The sequence below is a fragment of the Vanellus vanellus genome (genome assembly GCF_965231255.1).
Source record: "Vanellus vanellus genome assembly, chromosome: 18".
In the NCBI taxonomy this organism is placed as follows: Eukaryota; Metazoa; Chordata; class Aves; order Charadriiformes; family Charadriidae; genus Vanellus; species Vanellus vanellus.
The window spans coordinates 4,166,521-4,185,827 of record NC_138923.1 but is presented as its reverse complement, the minus strand read 5'-3'; the positions used below and the strand labels follow the sequence as shown (position 1 = coordinate 4,185,827).

At 48.9% G+C, this 19,307-nt stretch overlaps 1 protein-coding gene across 1 annotated transcript in view; it reads left to right on the top strand.

Moving 5' to 3' along the window:
* ASTN2 (astrotactin 2) overlaps positions 1 to 19,307 on the top strand; it is a gene marked incomplete at its 5' end in the record, with an annotated part of 368,996 nt that overhangs the window by 323,786 nt on the left and 25,903 nt on the right. The window contains one exon of the mRNA XM_082492552.1: positions 11,120 to 11,261. Coding sequence (XP_082348678.1) covers positions 11,120 to 11,261 — 142 coding nt within the window. The remainder of the gene's footprint in view (positions 1 to 11,119; positions 11,262 to 19,307) is intronic.

Genomic DNA, 19,307 nt, shown 5'->3' with positions numbered 1-19,307 from the left:
TCACTTTATGAACATTTTCCAGGGGACCAGGGGAAGGGAGGGGAGAAGAGAGACCTGAGAGAGTTCATTGTTTGGGTAATTTTACCTACTGCTAAATGTCAACATCCTAGGCTTGATGCATAGGGTAGGGAGTAGCGGGGCTTCTATTTCAGGCTTTGCAAGGGATGGGAGAGACTCACCTTATCTCTCTAACATGGCCTAAGCGATGTTTGGCTTCTATTTATGGATTTGAAGAAAGGAGGGAGGTGATAACCTCACCATACAAGCTTGGGGTTGGCTACCTGGCACTGGCTTCCCTCATCAGCACAGATCCTGGAACAGCCCTGGAATCCGTTTACCACTTGGCTTAATCCTGCTCTGCCCATTCTGGGAATCTGGCTTTTGTCGTCTGAGTGGTAAGACGTTGCACAGTTGCTGGTGATGACGTGTCTCCAACTAACCATCCTAGAGCGATCGGTGATCCTGGGGATGGGAAGCATGCCCAGAGACCTTGCTTTGCCAAGGACATCTGGGTGTCAAACAACTGTTCCCACCATAGACGGCTTTTGGTGAGGTGAGTTCCCAGGGGACATCGTCCATCAGAGCTGTCCTGGCTACTAACAACTCCCCTTTCCTGTCAATGCCAGGATTGATTTCTCTTGGTTTCTGGGAAATGCGACTTAAAATTCAGAGCAGAAGGTGTTCCTTCAATGCCAGCATCCTGCTGTGTGCTATGGCAGGTATCCTCAGCACCTGGAGTTTGCACCCTTGGAAAAAAGGGTTAATAGTCTTTCAGAGGTGAAAGCCAGCCATTAGTGGTTAGAGGTCTGGACTAGGGTTCTGTGTTTTATATATATATATATATATAATTTTCCTTTTGCCTGCTATCTTGAAAAAGTAATTTCCTTTCTTTGCATCCCTGCTCCTTTGCCTGACACCTCTTGTGACGCTGCAGCCTTCTGCGATGCAGGTGTGTGTTGTCACAGAGCTCGTGTCTTGGCTGAGGCATGTAAATGCTGCCACATCGTCAGAGGCATTAATGACCTTTGTGAAGTGCATTGAAATCTCTGGGTGTCAGGAGCCTTGTTACCGTGTGTTTTGTCCTCAGGGAAACAGAATCAGCTCAATTTAAGAAATGAGAGATTGTATTCTGTCCTTGTGAGAGGTGGGACCGTGCAGTGGTGCGGGAGATCCTGTCTCACCTTGTAGTCTGAGTGGAAAAGATGGAGTGATTGCTGATATGACGACGGGTGCTGAAGTAGACTCCTCACGGCCAAGAGATTCCCAGCTCTCTTTCTCTTCTTCACTGACTTGTGTCTTCTAATGAATCAAAACGGTGAAGAAAAATGTTAACTTCATTATAGAGAAATCAATGAGTGAATGACCATTAGCTGTGTTAAGAAAGCTGTTGTGAATATACTCTAGTAACCCAATAATTTGTTGTTCAAGAACTGGTGTCAACTCTCGCATACGTTAGTCCTGACCGAGTGGGTGTTTTCTAGCTTCTGAGTTTGGTAGATAATTGCTTCTTTTCTTAGTTTTATCCTTTGGCTTCTCTTGTGATACCTGCTTGGATAAATGGAGAGTTATGAGAAGAGGCACAGTCAAATGACATGCTTTCTAGTCTGAATCTGAGGTAACTGAACGTATCTACAAAAATATTTAGAATTCACTTTGTTTGCACAAGTTTTAACCTTGGTCTTGCAAGCATGTACATTAGTTTATCTGGCACATGAGTGTAATGGAACAACTCACATGAATAAAGTTAAACATGTGTAAATGTTTGCAAGATATGGGTCAATAAGTCTTTGGAAATCATAGCAAACCAACTCTCTATTTTCTTATGCAGTGGTATTCTCCTATCCGTCTTAGACAAGTGATCTGAAATATCTGTAATAATCATTATGGTGTAGTTGTTCCAAATAGCTCACAGCCAGGATGCAGAAACTCAGCTAGTGTAAATTGTTATTGTTCCATTGACTTCAAGGGAGCTACAGGAGATTTTATGAACTGAGGATCAGCCCCCACATTCTCAAATGTCCAAAAATGCATGTTAGGGCCAAATAAGAGGTCTGCTTCCATGCGGGTCTATCCATCAGGACCATTTTTTTTAAGTGTTCGTTGGCTAACGGGCTGCAGATCTGGCTGCAGTTATGCGTGCTGAGCCCTTCGGAATATACTGGTCCAAAGTCTTATCACTAATTCTCTGTGAGCGTCAGAATCGACACATACTGCCTCTATTTAGAATAAGTGGGACCAAAGAATAGTTTCTCTAAATTGGTTGCCACTAGAGGTAGTGATTTGGTTCACTTTCCAGCACTGAGCCATGAAGTGTAAGAAGGGACTGGGAGCAGGGTTAGGCAACGGTGGCAATATAGAAGAAATTGGCTGACCTAAGAAGTCCAAAAATTCCACTTTCCCAGTAAGTGGAAGGAGAACTGAAGCACGAATCAGCTGATAGCTTTTCAGCATAGGTTTAAAGTGATTTGTTTTGACAAATCACCCGAGATAATTGAGTTTTTAGTGATTACTTGCACGCTGAGTTTCTTTCTAGGAAATGTTCTTTCCCCTTCCTGCTGGTCTGGTATTTGCATACGGGTGTAAGGCTTGGTCTCCAGTGGGTGCAAGTCAGCCAGTGGGGTTCTGTGGGGCATTAAATTACTGGAGTATTTGGTCATAAAGAGCTGAAAATAAAGGTAAGAGACTGCTCAGTGGAGCTGGAAATGAAGGACCCGACCCTGCTGTTTGGCAGGTCTCCTCTGCCTTCTTCACAGACCATCATGTACTGGGCAGGTTAGGAAGTTTGTCTACTAGGCAAGTTTGTATGTCAGACGCTTTGTAGTTATATCAGCAGGGCCCACTTGGACTGGCCAGAATCACTGTGTCATTGACCTTTTGGGTTTAGTCATCTTAATCCTAGCAGATGGAACCTCCCAGTGCTCTGGACCAGTGGAGCCCAACTCCTTGGTGCCGTCTTTGCATCCAAAATTTGGGAGTAATTTTCGGACAGTAGCTCATTCCGCTAGGAACCACAAGAGTGCAGTAGCTTTGTGCATTTTTAAGAAGAAGGAGGTTATGATACAGGTCTTGTTGCCCCCTCTGAAGTATCCGACACATCAGTTCATGCTGTAGAAGGTTGGCTCTGGGGCTGTAGCAGTGCTGGTGGGATTCCTGGTGAACATAAGGATCCGTGCAGTCCCTGGATCTGCTACAAACTGCTGACTACAGGCCTTGGGGACCACCAAGTGGTCTGGACCATTGCTCCATTGTTTAGAAACCTCTAATTAAAAAGAAGCTAAAAATGAAAGGAAAGCAAGAATGAGGGTGGGAACTAGATCTGTGGTGATGAGAATGAGAACTAGATCTGTGGTGGTGGACAAAATCTTCTGCCAGATAAGAAGTGTCTGAGGACAAAGCTCACATCTTTGCTTTGTGTCTGCACAACGCCCAGCACAAATGGGTTCCCGCTTTGCCTCGAAATCAAGTAACTATTTTAACATGCTGCAGAGCCCAAAAGAAACACCAAGGGAATAGATGAATTCACTTGGACTCTCCACCATGCTAATGTGAATACGTGGCTTTGAGACTGGAACAGGCTCATGCCTGGATGGCTCCAAGCACAGCAGAGTCAGCTTGTGTCTGGCTGTGGTTGACCCTTAGCAACCCAGTGAACCCTGAGAAATACTGGAGGGCTCACAGCACAGAATGAAATGCATTAATTCTCACTCTCCTCCAGCAGCATACTGCCTTGGGAGAGATGGAGGAGGTGATGCGTTTTTACATGAGTTGAAGCAGTTTTTCTGAGGTCTAAGATATCAACTGTGAAAGAACTGTGATAAGCAGTCTGTGGAGAGCTCAGGTGAAAGAACACTGAGCCCTATTGATGACCCTAAAAGAAGAATACACTCATGATTAGCCTTGTGCATCATGTTTTTAGAACATTGCAGCTCATCCAAATTAAGACCATTTCCTTCTGTTTTACTGGCTGCTCTTGATAAGAACAGTGCAAGACAGCCCATCCTTTAGTTCCACATGGTTACTCCATACGCAGCAAGTTCTGGCCCTGGAGAGCACCAGCAAAGCCATTTGAGGGACTTTTGTGCCACTGTAATGCAACTTTTCCTCTTAGCTCAACTAAAGCATTGCTCCTTAAATTTAGCCATCTACAAATGCAGTCTTCCATCAGCAGAGGAACTTGGAAGCCCAGAGGAAGAAGAGCCCTTCATCATTATGTGTCTAGTAGCATACAGACAGACATACGAAGCAAGTTCCCCCAAAATTCATAACTCAGGCAAGGTGAAGTCATTCAGAGAAGTACTGCAATTTGCACCTCTGTACAAATTGACAAGTGAGGCACCAACTGTGCCTGGAGTTGCACAACATTATCACTGGCTTTTCTGTTTCAGCCTAGACAGCCTCTGCCCAGCCAGAGGGATTCCTGATGGATGTCTCTTTGAGAAAAGTCACGAGAAAGAAATTGTTTCAGAGGCTGCAGGCTTTGGGGCCATGGGGCTTAGGCTCCTATCTGACACAAGAGGCTGGCATGCATGGATGCTCCCAGAATATGAGCAGAAGATTTTTTAGTAATAACTAGACCTTTTTATTTCTTTTATAATCTGGCAAGCCATGTAAGGAAGGAGGTTTTGACATCCTTCCACCAGGATCAGCGAGACAGACCATCTGCTGATGTAAATTGGAACAGCTCCGTCGCCTAAAGTTATGTTACACTAATTTAAATCAGCCCATCATCTCCAAGACAAACCACCTTTCGCTGCCTTCCCCCCCCCCCCCCCAAGCACCAGATCCGAAGCACATTAAACCGAGGTACAACCTGGTTGTGGAGGAACCACCCTGCAAGCCTGTGCTCCCCATCTACCCATCCAAAAACCTGGTCCAAGCCTTCTGCTCACAGCCCTCCTCTGAACCTCCCCTCCTCCTCCACAGAGCCCTGGAGGAAGAGGAGAGTGGGACAAGGAGCCCCAAAAGGTGACAATCTTGGAGGGCTGAGAATGCCATTTGTTTCCTCGTTTCAGGCACCAAAACCTGGCAAGAGCAAAGTGGAGTAAGGTCTCTTTTTCCATCTGCTTTGCTGGCATTGCTCCGGAGGTCACTGCCGGGGACGGAGGTCCTCGCTGGGCCCCATCTGCCTTCCCCGGGCTCCTTCGTTTATGCCCACTTGGGCCTCTGACATTCTACTCTGTTTTTCTTTCCTTGAAAATGGATCGGGAATTGGGAGCTGCTGTGCAGGAACGCGCCTGTTCCCCATTACAGCTCCACCGGGGCTGTAACACGATCGTGCCTGCTCCATACCCACACAGATATTTATTTATCCATACAGGCTTTCTCCTTGTTTTCATTAAGTTAGGCAGAAAAGGTTAATCTTTCTTCTGCTAAAGCTTCAAAACCAACCAAGCTAAATAAAATATGATTTCTTTCATTTCTTTTTTAAAGGACAGTCTCTCCCCCCCCCCCCCCCCCCCGCCCCTTAAGTACCAGAATGAGGTCACAGTCAGAGATGCCACAAGAGTAAATTGAAAACAGGTTGAAAAAAAGCAAAAGGGCGAAAGACGGAGAGAGAAAACCACAATCAGAAGAAAGTGACTGGTAACATCGCAGGGTTGGTTTGATCCAGTCTAGTAAAGAAGCTGTCAAGACAGAGACATTGGTGCTTCCTATTTTCCCCTTCATGCTCTTTCTAGGAATCTTGAAGGTGAATCACAGTAGGGAGGTCTCCTCTCTTCATTTCCGTTCTGGTTTGCACCACCTGGGTTTTGTGTGTGCTGCTCTCAGCACAGGGACACGGGCTGAAGGTGTGGGAAGCCCTGTGAGGGTCCCAGAGCTTCCTTTTGCTCCTCTAATCTCCTGGAGGTTCCTGGCCGCACTCTCTTGTTTAGTCTGGTTGAACTCAACGCCGTAACTCTTGTTGTCTTTGGTGGGATGGTTGATAGGTGATTCATCCTGCCTGCTGTCCGCAACTGCTGGGCGCTGGCACGGGTCGCAGTGGAAGGACTGAGGCAGACGAAGACTGTTGGATGCCGTGAACAAGTGGTCTGAGCCTGCTCCCATCCATTTTCGTTCCTCAGTCCCCATTCCTGCCCATCGGAGCCTCCTGCCACTAGAAGTGTGCTTGCTCCGGAGCAGATTGCCAGCTCAGCCTTGCAGACAGGCAACAGAGTCGGGGCTGTCCTCCTCCTCCAGACCAGACATCAAGTTGGGTTCCCAGGTGGCCGTCCTAGACCCATCACTGGTGGGTTGGCCCACATACCTTGGTGTGGCCAGACCTGGTGTGACCAGAAGTTTGCAAAGCTTCAGAAAATGGGGCTAACCCTCCTGCCAGCTCCAAGCGTGCGGTTCTTTTCTGCTGTTTTAGGGAGAGGTCTGACTCACCACAACACCAGAATCAGTCTAAGACACATGTTTACAAAACCAAACTCCACAGCTGTGTCTGCAGAAGAAGTCGAGGCAGTAGCGAGGGGTTGCACTGGAGAGAGAAGGAAAATGCCAGCTGGAGGGGGCCATATCTTCCCGAGAGTCATTAGTAGAGCAGAGATTGATTTTCGAAAGCTGCCTGGGGAACTGGGTGGTTTGGGGTAGACCAGTCCTGGGAAGGCAGTGGCATGGAAATGAGGCGGAGGAGAGTCATGCAGGGATTTGGTGTACAGTTGGGAGTATCAGCATCCCTTTGCTGAGCGTGATTGCTCCGTTACCTGTAGTCAGTGGGCAGCAGGTACCATCTTCTGCTCTGTGCACAGCACTTGCCATAGTGATGTTGAACTCTGGTTTGGATTTTTTGCTGCTGAGAAGTGAACGCAGGTGAGGCTTCCTCACAGGAGCTGATCATTTGTCCTTGATAACTGTAACAGCTTATTGCTTTATTTAGCGTGACATCAATTATTTATTACTATTAATGAAGGACACAGATGGCTGTCTGGTCAATAAAATATCTCCTACTCCACAGAGATGATCTACTTAGCTATCATTTACTCTGCAGAGAACCTTTGGATTCTTTCTGAAATTTAATAACGCGAGCAAAGATACTACAGCAATCTAGAAGGTTTGTGCTTCAGGGCTGCTTTGGGAGGCTGAAATCCTTCTTTATATTTGCTGGCGGGTTGTGTGAGAACACAAGTCCAGACGGGAAAGAGAAGCCCCTTTGCTTTCCATCACAAGCTACTTATCCATATAATCCCTTTTATAAAGTGATCAAACTCCTTCTTAAAAGATAGATGATTTGCCCTTCTCAGGAGTAGACCGTTCGTTCATATCCAATTTACTTTCTCTTGCCATTACTGCCCATTAGCCTAAATATTTATTTTCCATCTGAGTGCCTGCCCTGTTGATGTATTCACAGAGTCCTGTATTTCTGCTTGGCCTTTTTATGTCTCTGCTCACATGGTAAACTTGTGCTTTTGGTTATTTCCCTGTGAAACCTTCTCTCCTGCTTTCCCTGTGCCTTGTTCCTAAGCACAGATGAGCAATACTGTGCACTGAGCTCTCACCTTTGCCTTGTGCATTTAGGTCGGTGTTCCTCCATTGCTACAGCATCCCAAGACCACTTTGACTTTGTAGAGCAACATTAGTGGTCCATCATCCTCTTGCAATGCCAGCAAATGCATCTGTTTCCTTCGTTGCATTTCACTGATCTAGTGATGGTCCCAGTCTAAATCTAGGGAATAACTTGTTTTCTGGTCCTAGGGAAGGCTGAGGAAATTTCATTTCAGCTGCTCTCAGAGCACCACGGACTGAACAAAGAGAGACTTCTTGCGTGCATGTGAGATGAACAAAGAAAGTGGCCCTGTGCTCTGCTTCACCCAGGGGAGACCATGAGAGAGCAGCTCCCTGCGTTTGCTGTGGATTGACAGCTCTGGGTAGTCAGTTCATCCCTGGGGCATTCCTTACCCGACCCGCTGTTTGCCCCGTGGACTGTGCAGACTGGCACCACCAGCGATCTCACTGCTGCTGATACAGGTGCAGAAAGACTTCAGCTAGCATCTGTTCTGCTGTTTTCATAACAATCTCTTTGCTTTTGTTTGATTGTAACAGAGCCAACGAGAGGGGAAGGTTCCCCAGAGGCTCAGGATTGAACACAAAGCACCCTCTTGCTGTAGGGATTTTTTACTGCACGGGTTTGGGCTTGTGCCAAGGTGACACCGCACTGACAGACCCTGAGACCTTCGTTTCCTCCCGTGCAGGGGGACAGCAAACGCACTCCGCAACCTGGGCAGGTCTGATCGAACTCCGTGGCAAACCAGAGCGTTGTGTGATGCAGTCACCTCTGTGTTTTGGGGCATTTCTCACTGCCAGCCTGCTCCTCTGCCCTCAAAGCTACCCAAAAAGACCATAAAAGATGAGCATTCAGAAGTTAGTGGATGCCTGAAGGAGAGATATCGGTGCAATTTTAATACATGCTTTCATTCAGTGGTTGCACATAGAATCATAGAATCATAGAATGGTTTAGGTTGGAAAGGACCTTGAAGATCATCGAGTTCCAACCACCCGGAATAGGCAGGGACACCTCCCCCCAGCCCAGGTTGCCCAAGGCCACATCCAGCCTGGCCTTGAACACCTCCAGGGATGGGGCCTCAACAGCCTCTCTGGGCAACCTGTCCCAGTGCCGCACCACCCTCACAGGGAAAAACTTCTTCCTAATGTTCAATCTGAACCTGCCCTCTTCCAGTTTAAAGCCATTCCCCCTCGTCCTATTGCTACATGCCCCAGTAAAAAGTCCCTCCCCAGCTCTCCTGTAGGCCCCCTTTAGGGACTGGAAGGCCGCAATAAGATCTCCCCGGAGCCTTCTCTTCTCCAGGCTGAATAGCCCCAACTCTTTCAGCTCTCCTCATAGGAGAGGTGCTCCAGCCCTTGGATCATCCTCATGGCTCTCCTCTGGACACACTCCAGCAGGTCCATGTCCTTCTTATGTTGGGGACTCCAGAGCTGGATGCAGTACTCCAGGTGGGGTTTCCAGTCTCCTTCATGTCTGGTGCCACCCTCTGTAGTCCCTGTCTCAGCCCTGGGCTATTCTCTCCTGTCCCATCTCTTGTGCTCCCTGGCACAGATGTCCTGATCGATGCTCCCTATGTCCATGCACTGCCAGTCCAAATCTCCCCTTAGTCTTGCCCAGCTATTTTCTTTCCAGCCCCTCATTGGCATCCAGTCAACCCTGAGTTCTCCGGGGAAAGGTGCAAGATCCCACAGGAGGCACCCATGGGATGATCTGTCCCCTGTCCCCGCTGTGAAGTTTCCTCCTGCTCAGAAGTTGGTTGCTTGAGATCTGAAGAGGCTTAAAAGCTCTTGTTCTGGTTCAGCAGCACAATCTAGTCCTGCTTCGTCGTTATGTGTTTGTGATTCATCTGGTTTGTAAGTCACGGCAGTGTCTGTTCTTAATGACTTCTGGTGACAGGGAGTTCCCCAGTCCAGCCCGATGTTGTATGAAAAGGGATGGAAATGAAAGTTGGAAATGAGCAATAGGGTTTTGGTTGTTTGTTTAAATCATAAACCCAGAGCTACGGGGCTTGCTCAAGGCCATTCCGCGCTCATGACTTCCAAGCAATGATCCTACCGCTGCCAACCCAACCTGCCCGTTGAGCTGACTTGGGGTTTGGTACAGACCCAGTGCCGGGGACTGGATTAAACTACAGGGACCAGTGACAGCCGCCTGGAAAAAGTTTGGAAAGAACAAGTCGTGCTGGGAGCATTAAAATGAATAATTAAGACTTGGATTCCTTTAGGGAGGAAAAGAATTTATTGCTCCTCTTTTCTCTAGCTGAGGGGGACAGTTGTTGTGTGTTTTGAGACAAGACGCAAATGCGGTTTGGGGGGGGCCGGGGAGGAGGGGATTTTTTCTTCTACCTGGGTAATGCAGCCGCTCAGCGAGACGTTCGGGGCTGGTTACACCACTGGGTTATCTCTTACGGTCCGTACCACGAACCTAGACCCGTGCTTCATTTCAGTAGTCCTCAGTCATTTTTGCTTTTAGAAAAATAAAGGAAAGTGCTGAGAAGGGAATTCTCCTCTTCCCTCTGCTGCTGTGTCTCAACGTTTACACACGCACAAGGTACCCGGCACCGCCACCTGGGTCCCGGTTTGCTTCTACCGGCACAACTCCATCAGCTGCAGCAGCCCTTTCTCCCATTCCCATCAGTGGGAATGGGGGCACAACCAGAGCAGCTGCTCTGGGTTTTTTACTGCCGAGTACCTTGGGCTTTGAGCTACACTGATGCAAAAAGGGAATTGAACGCGATGAGCTCTAACTGATAGACAGCCTGCCCACTGCAAGGAGACAGGTTGCACTGCAGTGGATAATCAGGCCCAAAAAGCTTAATAAATGGAGCTTTTTCAGTTTCAGCTGGGTCGTGATCTAAGTGTTTAATAAGCTTTATAAACCAGAAGACCAAAAAAAAAAAGTTTTTCAGCATTTTTAATTATCTTTTTTTATTTTTTTCTTCGAAGGCTTGTAAAGGGGTGAGTGTTCTTCAGCACAGCTGAAGGAGCTCCAGCCAGAGGTCCAGGAGCCAGCAGAGTGCACATGAAAGGGAATGCAGAGCTACTGATTTTCATTGAATAAAATTAAAAAAAAACACATGAAAAAAACCCAGCACACTGAGAGCAATTCCATCCAAGCTCTAAAAATGTCTCCTTTCCTGACAATCTGACATAGCAGAAACACATTTCGCTGGGGCAGGTGGTTTTTGAAAAAGGCTGTGTCCCCTTTAAGAATTTGATTGCAATTAGGGCAGGAGAGCCCTATTTAGCCAGGCTTCCAGCTCTTCTGGGGACCTGGAGCCCATCCTGGAGTGGTGGTCTTGTATGTGGTGTTTGCAGTGAGTCCACATGTTCCTGGATGCTGTGTGAGCACACCCTTCCACTGTCTGAGCTGTGATTTAGCCATGGCTCTGATTTCTGCAGTGGGTCCCTGGTACTGCTGATGGCCCAGGTATATTTTTCTACTTCTGCTTTGTCCACAGGTGATGTTCTCCATAGAGACTTGGGGCCATTCCTGCCAGTCACAGCCACCTAGACTTTGTTGATTGTCTGTCCTGTGTAGAGGTGTTCCTACAGTGTGGTTATTTTTTTTAAATGGTCAGCAATAGTTTTGCACCTGTACTGATGTTTTGGTCTTGCTCATCTCTTTGCTCTCCAGGGGAATCCTTGAGCTTTGCAGATGATTTGCTTTCTGGCCTTGCAACCTCCTGTGTGGCAGCGGGTAGGAGCCACGGAGATGTCCCTGAAACCAGCCTCTACTCAGTCATTTTCAAGTGCCTGGAACCAGATGGTCTGTACAAGTAAGGAGAGGCGTGTGGGGAGGTGCTGGGGGCGAGGGGGGATCTCCAGTGCTATTATTTAATTGTTATTAACCTTTTTGGTTAGCACCGTGTTCCAACAGACACTGGAGAAATGGTGAGACTCTTCCTGTTGCTCTGAGTGTTCGGCTCAGCTAGTGAAATGGAAAACCAGTGTCTGCTGGTACAGCACGGGAGGCACTGGGCGTCTGTGGGAGACTCCACTGGGATAACTCACCTTCTCGGTACGCCGGGCTTCCAGACCCATGCCTGGTGGGACAGGGTTGTTTCTGGTGGGTGAACTGAGCTAATGTGGTCGGATTGAAGCAAGTTGCCAAATGCTTGGCGGACCAAAATAGTCAGATGTCAAAAGTGTGGTAGGTGTTGTTCATATAAGTTGCTGTTTGTATTAGCAGGACACATACAGCAGATCAGAGACACCAAATCCATCTGCGCGCCACGCCGTCTCTTCTGCAGGGGTGGCTGGCCACCCCTGTGCTGATCCTCTTGTTCACTTACTTGACACCCCTGAGATATCCGTTGAGCACACGGGATTGGATTTTGTGACTGAACCCGGTGGAGTAATTAGTGTCCAAAGCAAAAGGATAATTTCAGGATCTGAGTATTAACTTCCTCTTCGGTATGATTTGGAGAGGGTCTGGGCTCTTCAGCCTGGCTTGTGAGCCAGGGCATCCTCTGTCTTGGGAGGGATAGCAGGAGTCAGGAGAGTAAGAGAGGAAAAAAAGAGAAGAAAAAGGCAAGGAGGCGGAGGAGAGACAGAGTAAGCAAGAGAGAAACACCCAGGGCTTAATGTCAGAGTGACTGTAATAATTAAAACACATTTTGTAGTGAGTAATGAAACTTTTTATGGGACCACAAAAGCATTTAAAGCAAGAGCTGGCAAATGGTCTGTCAGCGAGAACTTTTAAAGATCTTGATTAATACTTTCCCTTTGCCTCCCCCTCTACCCCCCCAGTTAAGTATGTTGACAGCCTCCGAAGAAGGAGAAGCCTTTATTGCGCATCCCTTGAGCAGGGCGGTGTCCAGGAGCGGGTTCCAAGTGATACCTCTTGCCACTTAATAATTTTAAATGTTTTCCTGTTAAATACGTACGACACGTAAATATAATTATTAATATCTCTGGGAACTGGGCTGCCCTGACAAGGTGCCAGGGAGAGGCTGGAGCAACCGCAGAGCTTGCTAATAACCCGCCGCCCATAAAACCGGCCAGTTGTGAGCTCTCAGCCGTTTGGCTCACGGCTGCCAGGGGCACTGGGAGAGGGAAGAGCCGCTGGGTTTGATGGGGAGACTGCTGCCGAGGTGAACACGCGGAGCTGGGAGCCAGAAGGTCTGGCTCTTGGGCAGCCCGGGCTGCCAAATCATCTTCCCCATCTGCCGGGCAGGGATAATTGCACTCACCCATTGCTTTAGGGGCTCTGTGATCTAATTCCTGATGTCTGTAAAGAGCTGGGAGAGCCTTGGGTGGAAGGCGTAAAGCTTTGTCCAGGGTTTTGTCATGTCTTTGGTCGAAGACGGGCTTCTGCTTCGTGGTCGTGAGGCACATCGCCACGGAGGGGCTAAGCAGAGGTTGGCGATGCCCTGCGTCCTGGGGGGTGGCTGTGGGCAGCCCCTGCTCTCTGTGGGTGCCCCTGGGTGAGGGGTGAGGGACAGTAGCTTTTTTGTGGGGAGCCATGGCTGCAGGCAGCCAGCAGGCATCAATCCCCTGGCATCGGGGAGCTTTGGACCTCATCCTTCTGCAGGGACAGGCCCTGGGGTGGCGCACAGTGTTGGCTCCGTCCCTCAGCTAATGCTCAGCAGGGCTTGGCGCGCCGTTCCTAGGGCTGCGCACGCTTAAGCGCACATGTATGGACACATGTTCACGTTGGCACCTGTGGGGCATGGACCCACACTCCTGGGCATCCAAAAAACATGTGTGCGCGCACACTACAGCACACCCTCCTCAGCATCTGCCGCTGCATGCCCCAGGGCGCCTGCGTCGACTGATGCTCAACGCGTCTGCATGCACCGCCGTGGATGCATGTGTATCCACCACACACACACACACACACACACACACACACACACATTTGCTCCAACCTGGGACATAACCAGCGTTTGCTTGGCATCTCTGCATTCTTGGATACATAGGCACACACATTAAATATATTCCTCTTGTTCAGATGTCCATATAGTTGCAACGCAGCGTGAAGAAAGCCAGAACAGTGAAATGTGAGGCTAACACTCTGTTCTGAGCCTGCGCAGATGAACCAACAACAGAAACATGGGCACGAGGTCATTCCTTAAATTGAATTTCTTCCGCTTGTTTCATCTGTTTCTTTGGAAAAATAGCTATCTTGGAAGGCTCTGGCTTGGGCATAATCCTGATTATAGCAACTCGGCAGGGACCTGTGCTCTTCTGTAGGCTGTTAGGAGAGCACACAGTCTGCAGCATCAGAGCTCTTCAAAAGCAAATGCTTTTGCTTGTTCAGTAGTCTAAGGGTGTCACATAACCTGAGAGAAGGGACTGTGAGATCGTGGAGGTCTCTTCTGCTCTGTAAACGTGTCGGACATCCTGTCCTTTTTCTTCTGTAGTACCTACAGCAATTACACTCTGCTGTTGACCATTCTTTTGGAGTACTACCAGCCTGAGATCAAAGCTGGGTTTGAGTATGAAAAACAAAACCAAAAAATGCTCTACAAGCAAACAAATAAACAAAGTCTGATTGATTCCTCTGCTTTTGAGACTTCTGTAATTTCAAAACATAAACTAACAAAAGGAGAACTAATTTCTTTGTCCTTTGCAATTTCACTCTGAAGAAAGTATGTTGCCTGTCGGCCCTTTTTTTTTCCCCTGCGTGTAGTATGTTGGGATTGAGATGCTAGTCCCTGTGCAGAGGGTTTTTGGAGGGAAAGTAGTTCATGTCAACAAAGATGCGTGTGCTCCATATGCTCATGGACACTGCTGCTGGTCCGTCAGGCGTGGGTGCCTGTCGGGGGGGATTCATGCTGCAGTCATGTGAATGTGCTCGAGTGCACGTGCACAGGGACACTGAGGATGGTCCCTGAAGACTGTGAAGTTTGGTTTAAGCTCTTAAAAACCGAAAGTCTTACAATCCTTGCAAAATGCGTCACAGGAGAGGGAATGGTTCTCCCCCGAGGTCAGCTAGAGCAGAGCAGTCTGTCAGGCTTCCTCCTGGGTAGATCTGGAAGAGGATGGGGTGAGGAAGGCAGTGGGAGAGATGTCTATGTGTCTGTTAAGTGCTCGTCTTGCATGGACCAGCTGGTCCGGACAGCAGTTAATGCCAATCAGACTGATGGTTTGGGAGCTTGGGAGCACCACGCAGTGACAGGAAACTGGTGATGTACCAAGCGCCAGTCAAGAGAAGGAGCTCTGCCTTGTCTCAGAGGTCAAACTCAGCCTGAAGGAAGAGCTTACATTGCTCATGGCCCTTATATAGCTCAGCACCCTACAAACCCAACCGATCTCTTTGCTGTGGTGACAGGAGCTTCCCCTGTGCATCCCATAGCCTCCCTGAGCCTTCAGCCCAGCTCACCCACCTCGCTAGCTCATCCATCTCAGCTTCTCACCCCGTTGTTCCCTGAGTGCCTGGGGATGCCTCTTTGCTGAGCTGTACCTGATCGGCAGCTGGAAAGCGGCTTTGCCAGCCCAGCACGTTCGTTTCAGATACTTGGGGAGACACCAAGTATCCCTCAGCCAAAAAAGGGGAAATTTTGGAATGGGAAATGAAAACCCCCTCCAGTTCCTCAATGGATCTGCAGTGCAAACACACCAACTTCTTCCCTGCGCCACAGATACTATAATTATAGATTAGATTAAATCCCAATGTTTCACTTTATTTACATTCCTGACCTAGCCTATTCATTTCCGGTGTTTGTGCCAAGAATCAGCACTAAATTTACTGGAAATAATATGGAAGTCATCAGGATCCCTTCCAGAGCCTTTCCTTGGAGTGTGTTCATGTGCTGAGAAGGAGCCTCAAATTTGCATTCCCTTTGCTGGCTCAGATAGGGTTTCCCCAGGGTGATCCTGAACCAGCCCAAAGGCTCTGGGAGAACATGTTTCAGGAGTGCTGGAAAGGTGGAAAACCTTTCCTAGGGGATGAAGATGGGACACTGTCATCGGATGGAAGGGGATTCAGTTAGACCTCAGCATAACAACACAAGGCTCCCATCCACAGCCGAGACCCACCAAGACCTGCCCGGCCAACGTCACCCTGTGTAGGGTCTGGAGGGCATCGCCAGCATGGCCAGGCTTAGCCTCTGTCATCGCATGCTGGCTAACAGTGAACGTACTTTATTTTGGCGAGCCTAAGGAAAGAGGCAAAGGCATTGAGTAGGGGGAACCCATCATAGCACGGAGAGACAGCGACTGCAGTTCAGCAAGCTGAACGCGCTAAAGGAGCTGGCCCAGAACAAGGCTGATTAATGTTGACTGACCTCTGCCTTGTGCATAGCTGGGATGAAAAGTGGAATGGAAACCCTTGGTGCTCTAGAGTGTGCTAATGCTGGCAGCAGTCCGCTACTCCTTATGTGATCCTAATTGTTATTGTTGGTCTTCCATCAGGAAGACACGTGAACGAGCACTGGAGCAATCGGAGACAGATCCCAAATAGCTCAGTGGCATGGGTTAAAACGCATCTGTTACAGCCCTTGGCTGAGTCCCCTGCGTGCACAGGAGCTGTGCTGCTTCATTGAATCCACCTCTTCTGAAGTCGAGCAGTGTGTGGCTGTAGTTTCTTCTCAGGCATTGCTGGCTTGTGGAAGCTCAAACAAGGCAAGTCAGTAGTTGAACAAGTGTTTGCTAAATCCCAGGCCTGTGCTCCAAATGCAGGCTCGTCCTTCATCAGCAGTTCAGGGTTACTTCAGAACCAGGCTGCCCAAATGCTGGCTTGGATGTGGTTTTGCTGAAGTAAGTCCAGCACCGAGCTGACTGGGCCCATCTGGGCTACATGGAGGTCGCTACAGTGAAGGTGGATTGGCCCCATGAAAGACAGTCTGTACAGGGAGGTCAGGGGCTCAGCAGAAGGAGATAGTCTCTCTTTCTGCTGATATTAATGAAGTCCCGTGCATTGGGCTCTTGTTGAAGTTTCCAGCATTAGGAGAGAACACGTGTAGAAGCCATGGAAAAGATATTCACGCTTTCTTCATGGCCAGTCAAGGTGCTGGAGGCTCTTCCCAACTTTGCCATTTGCTCTACTGAGTGATTTAAGGAGATCACTTTTCTCACTTTCATCTTCATGTTTGCCTGTTCTCTTTATAAGCTCAGGTTTTAAGCTCACTCTCACTATCTCTGTGTACAGCCCGGCCTGTGTGACTCCGATCGGGGCCTCCAGGTGCTGCTGCAATATTCCTGTACCGACCATTTGCCATCACCCTTCTAAAAGTTGGGTTTGTGCCTGAGTCCTCATTCCAGATCCAGATCTGTCCCTGCCACCAGTATTCAGCCACCTGGGACAGATCAGGAGTCGGGAGGTACCTGTCCACTGACCTCAGTGGAATATTCTTCCCTAGTATCTGCCAAGCATGTGAGCATCTTCCTCCTTTTCACTGGAAAGACAAGGTTATCCTCCCCAAATTGTCTGTTTCTGCTCATATGTAATGCCACAAAGAGAACAGAAGAGCCTTTGTTGCCTCCCACGGCCAGCTCCTCCCCACCCCTTCCTCAGGATGTCCGGATTGAAATGCCATTCTGACGTTTTGTCCTAAAAACTCCCAGCATCCGAACGTCAAACCTGGCTGGGTCCAGACCCGTTCGCATTGCTCCTCTGGGGGTGGCTGGAGGAAGGCGGGCAGTGGGGGAGCGAGGAGGAGGAGGAGGAGCCATAGTATCATAGAATGGTTTGGGTTGGAAGGGACCTTGAAGATCGTCCAGTGCGCCCCCCCTGCCCTGGGCAGGGCCACCTCCCCCCAGCCCAGGTTGCTCCCAGCCCCGTCCAACCCGGCCTTGAACACCCCCAGGGATGGGGCAGCCACAGCTTCTCGGGGCAACCTGCGCCAGGGGCTCACCGCCCCCACAGCCAAGAATTTCTTCCTAATATCTAAACTAAATCTCCCCTCTTACAGGGTGGTATGGTCAGGTCATTGTGTAGGGTATCGCAGCTGCAGGAATGTATGAATATAGAATTCTTCCTGGAAATTGTAATGGGGTGGAGAGGAGGAGTTTGGCCTCTTCATCTGTTGGTAGACAAATGGACCTTTGCAATTCCACCTTTTCCCTATCACCAATCCCCTATCACCAACCCTTTACAGTTATGGACTTGGAGAGTATTCTTATTTCTGAGTGTGTAGAAACCTAATGCCACTGACGTAGCTGCATCCAAGTCTTATCTCATTGACTAATGGGAGAGCGAGCACAAAAGATGCGATACAAATATCAACACAGGCGCTGCTGGCTTTGATTTGCCTCTAAGCCAGCAAAGCTCCACTGCGCTACTGCGTTAGAGTCATTTGTTTTGTTCATCGGGTCTCCACGGCACAGAGCACCTTTTTCATGAAAACTGAGGGCTATGTTGATTTGATTCTTACAGTGGGGTTTGAACCCTCTCCTCTTCCAGGACACAGGGAATTCACTGCTTGGAGTGGGTGTTTCTTTTATCTTGTAGGGGGAAAATGGATCAGGAGAAGGGAAAATCAGTTTTGTTCTTGTTGGCCATGTCCTAGCGAGGGAAACTGAGGCAGGGAGAGGTGATGTGACGTGCCTGGAGCTCTTCGGTGGGCTGGAGCTGAGCAGCGCTGAGGGATGCCCTTGCTCACACTTCACATAAGCCCCACTTCAGAACAGCACTTAAGAGAATTGCTGTTTTGGTCAGGGGATTAAGCAATGCCACCTGCACAAAAGTAGGGTCTCCTCTTCCTAATTTCCTCACGCAGTCTGGGACCAAGGTACCTGAGGGGTCACGCCGAGGAAGCTGTGGCATGCCCTCGAAAACACTGCTGGCTGGCTCGGTGTCTCGCACTCTCCCTTCTCTCTCGTTCTCATTCTCAGTGTGTTGGAATAGTTGTTTTTTTTTTTCCCCAGCAAAGCCAATCTGGCAGGAAAATGACTTTTTTTTTTTTTTTTGCACAGTACTAGAGACAGCAGGCGATGCCACTTTGCCAGCTGGCGTTTCCCCTCTGTCGCCAGAGTGCAGAATGAAGTTCCCGCGCCGCGTCTCCATCCCGGGCGCTTAGCAGGAGCGATGCTGGCTGGCCTTGCGGGGGGCAGCACCGGGGCTTTGACACAAAGAGGCACTGTTACATCGCGGCTGCGGCTGCAGGTCCCGCTTGCAGTCTTGCCTGGGGTGCGCGCAGCCCAGAAAACAAGCTCTGCCCATGCCGATCCTGGAATTTAAATGATGGGCAAGCGTGACGCGGAGGCATCCAAGCGGGCTGCGTGCGAGCCAGCCCCAGGCAGATGCAGCACGGCCGCGTTCGCACGGCTGTCCCGTGGCTTTACACCTGCTCTGCCAAGGCGAGAGGAGAGCGAGGGGGTATCAGACGGGGTGCGAGCCTGGGCTGGCAGGATTGGAGCCAGTGCCTTAGATTCTGTGAACTAAAAGCATAATATATACCTTCAATAGAAAGGCCAACCTAGAATGAGAAAAAAAGAGGTAAATTTCAGTCTTAATATGGCGTTATGGCTATACTGCACCTCGCTGAAGAAGTTAACATGTCACTTCACCCATGTCCTTCTTTCCCCCTCTATATTAAACGATTTTCCAAAGTCCATTTCTCACCAGTATGGTCTCACATTTTTGAACAGCAGTAAGAGACTTCAGCGTCTGTGACAAACATCCCAGCTGTGTATGAAGATCTCTAACATACACTGAAAATGAGAGGATAAAGTGTTTAGAGCTGCACAGAGAAAAAAAATCCAGCTGGAACGCGAGTTCAGCACTAGCTGTTACTGCCTGAAGTTATCAGGAATATCCTTTTTGTGGTATACAATGAACTGCCTCACAGATCTCAGCAGATTTCTCAGCTGCGATAAAACGTAGGACATATGTTCAGTGATGAATCTGAGTCTGCATTTACTAGCAGATAGGTACA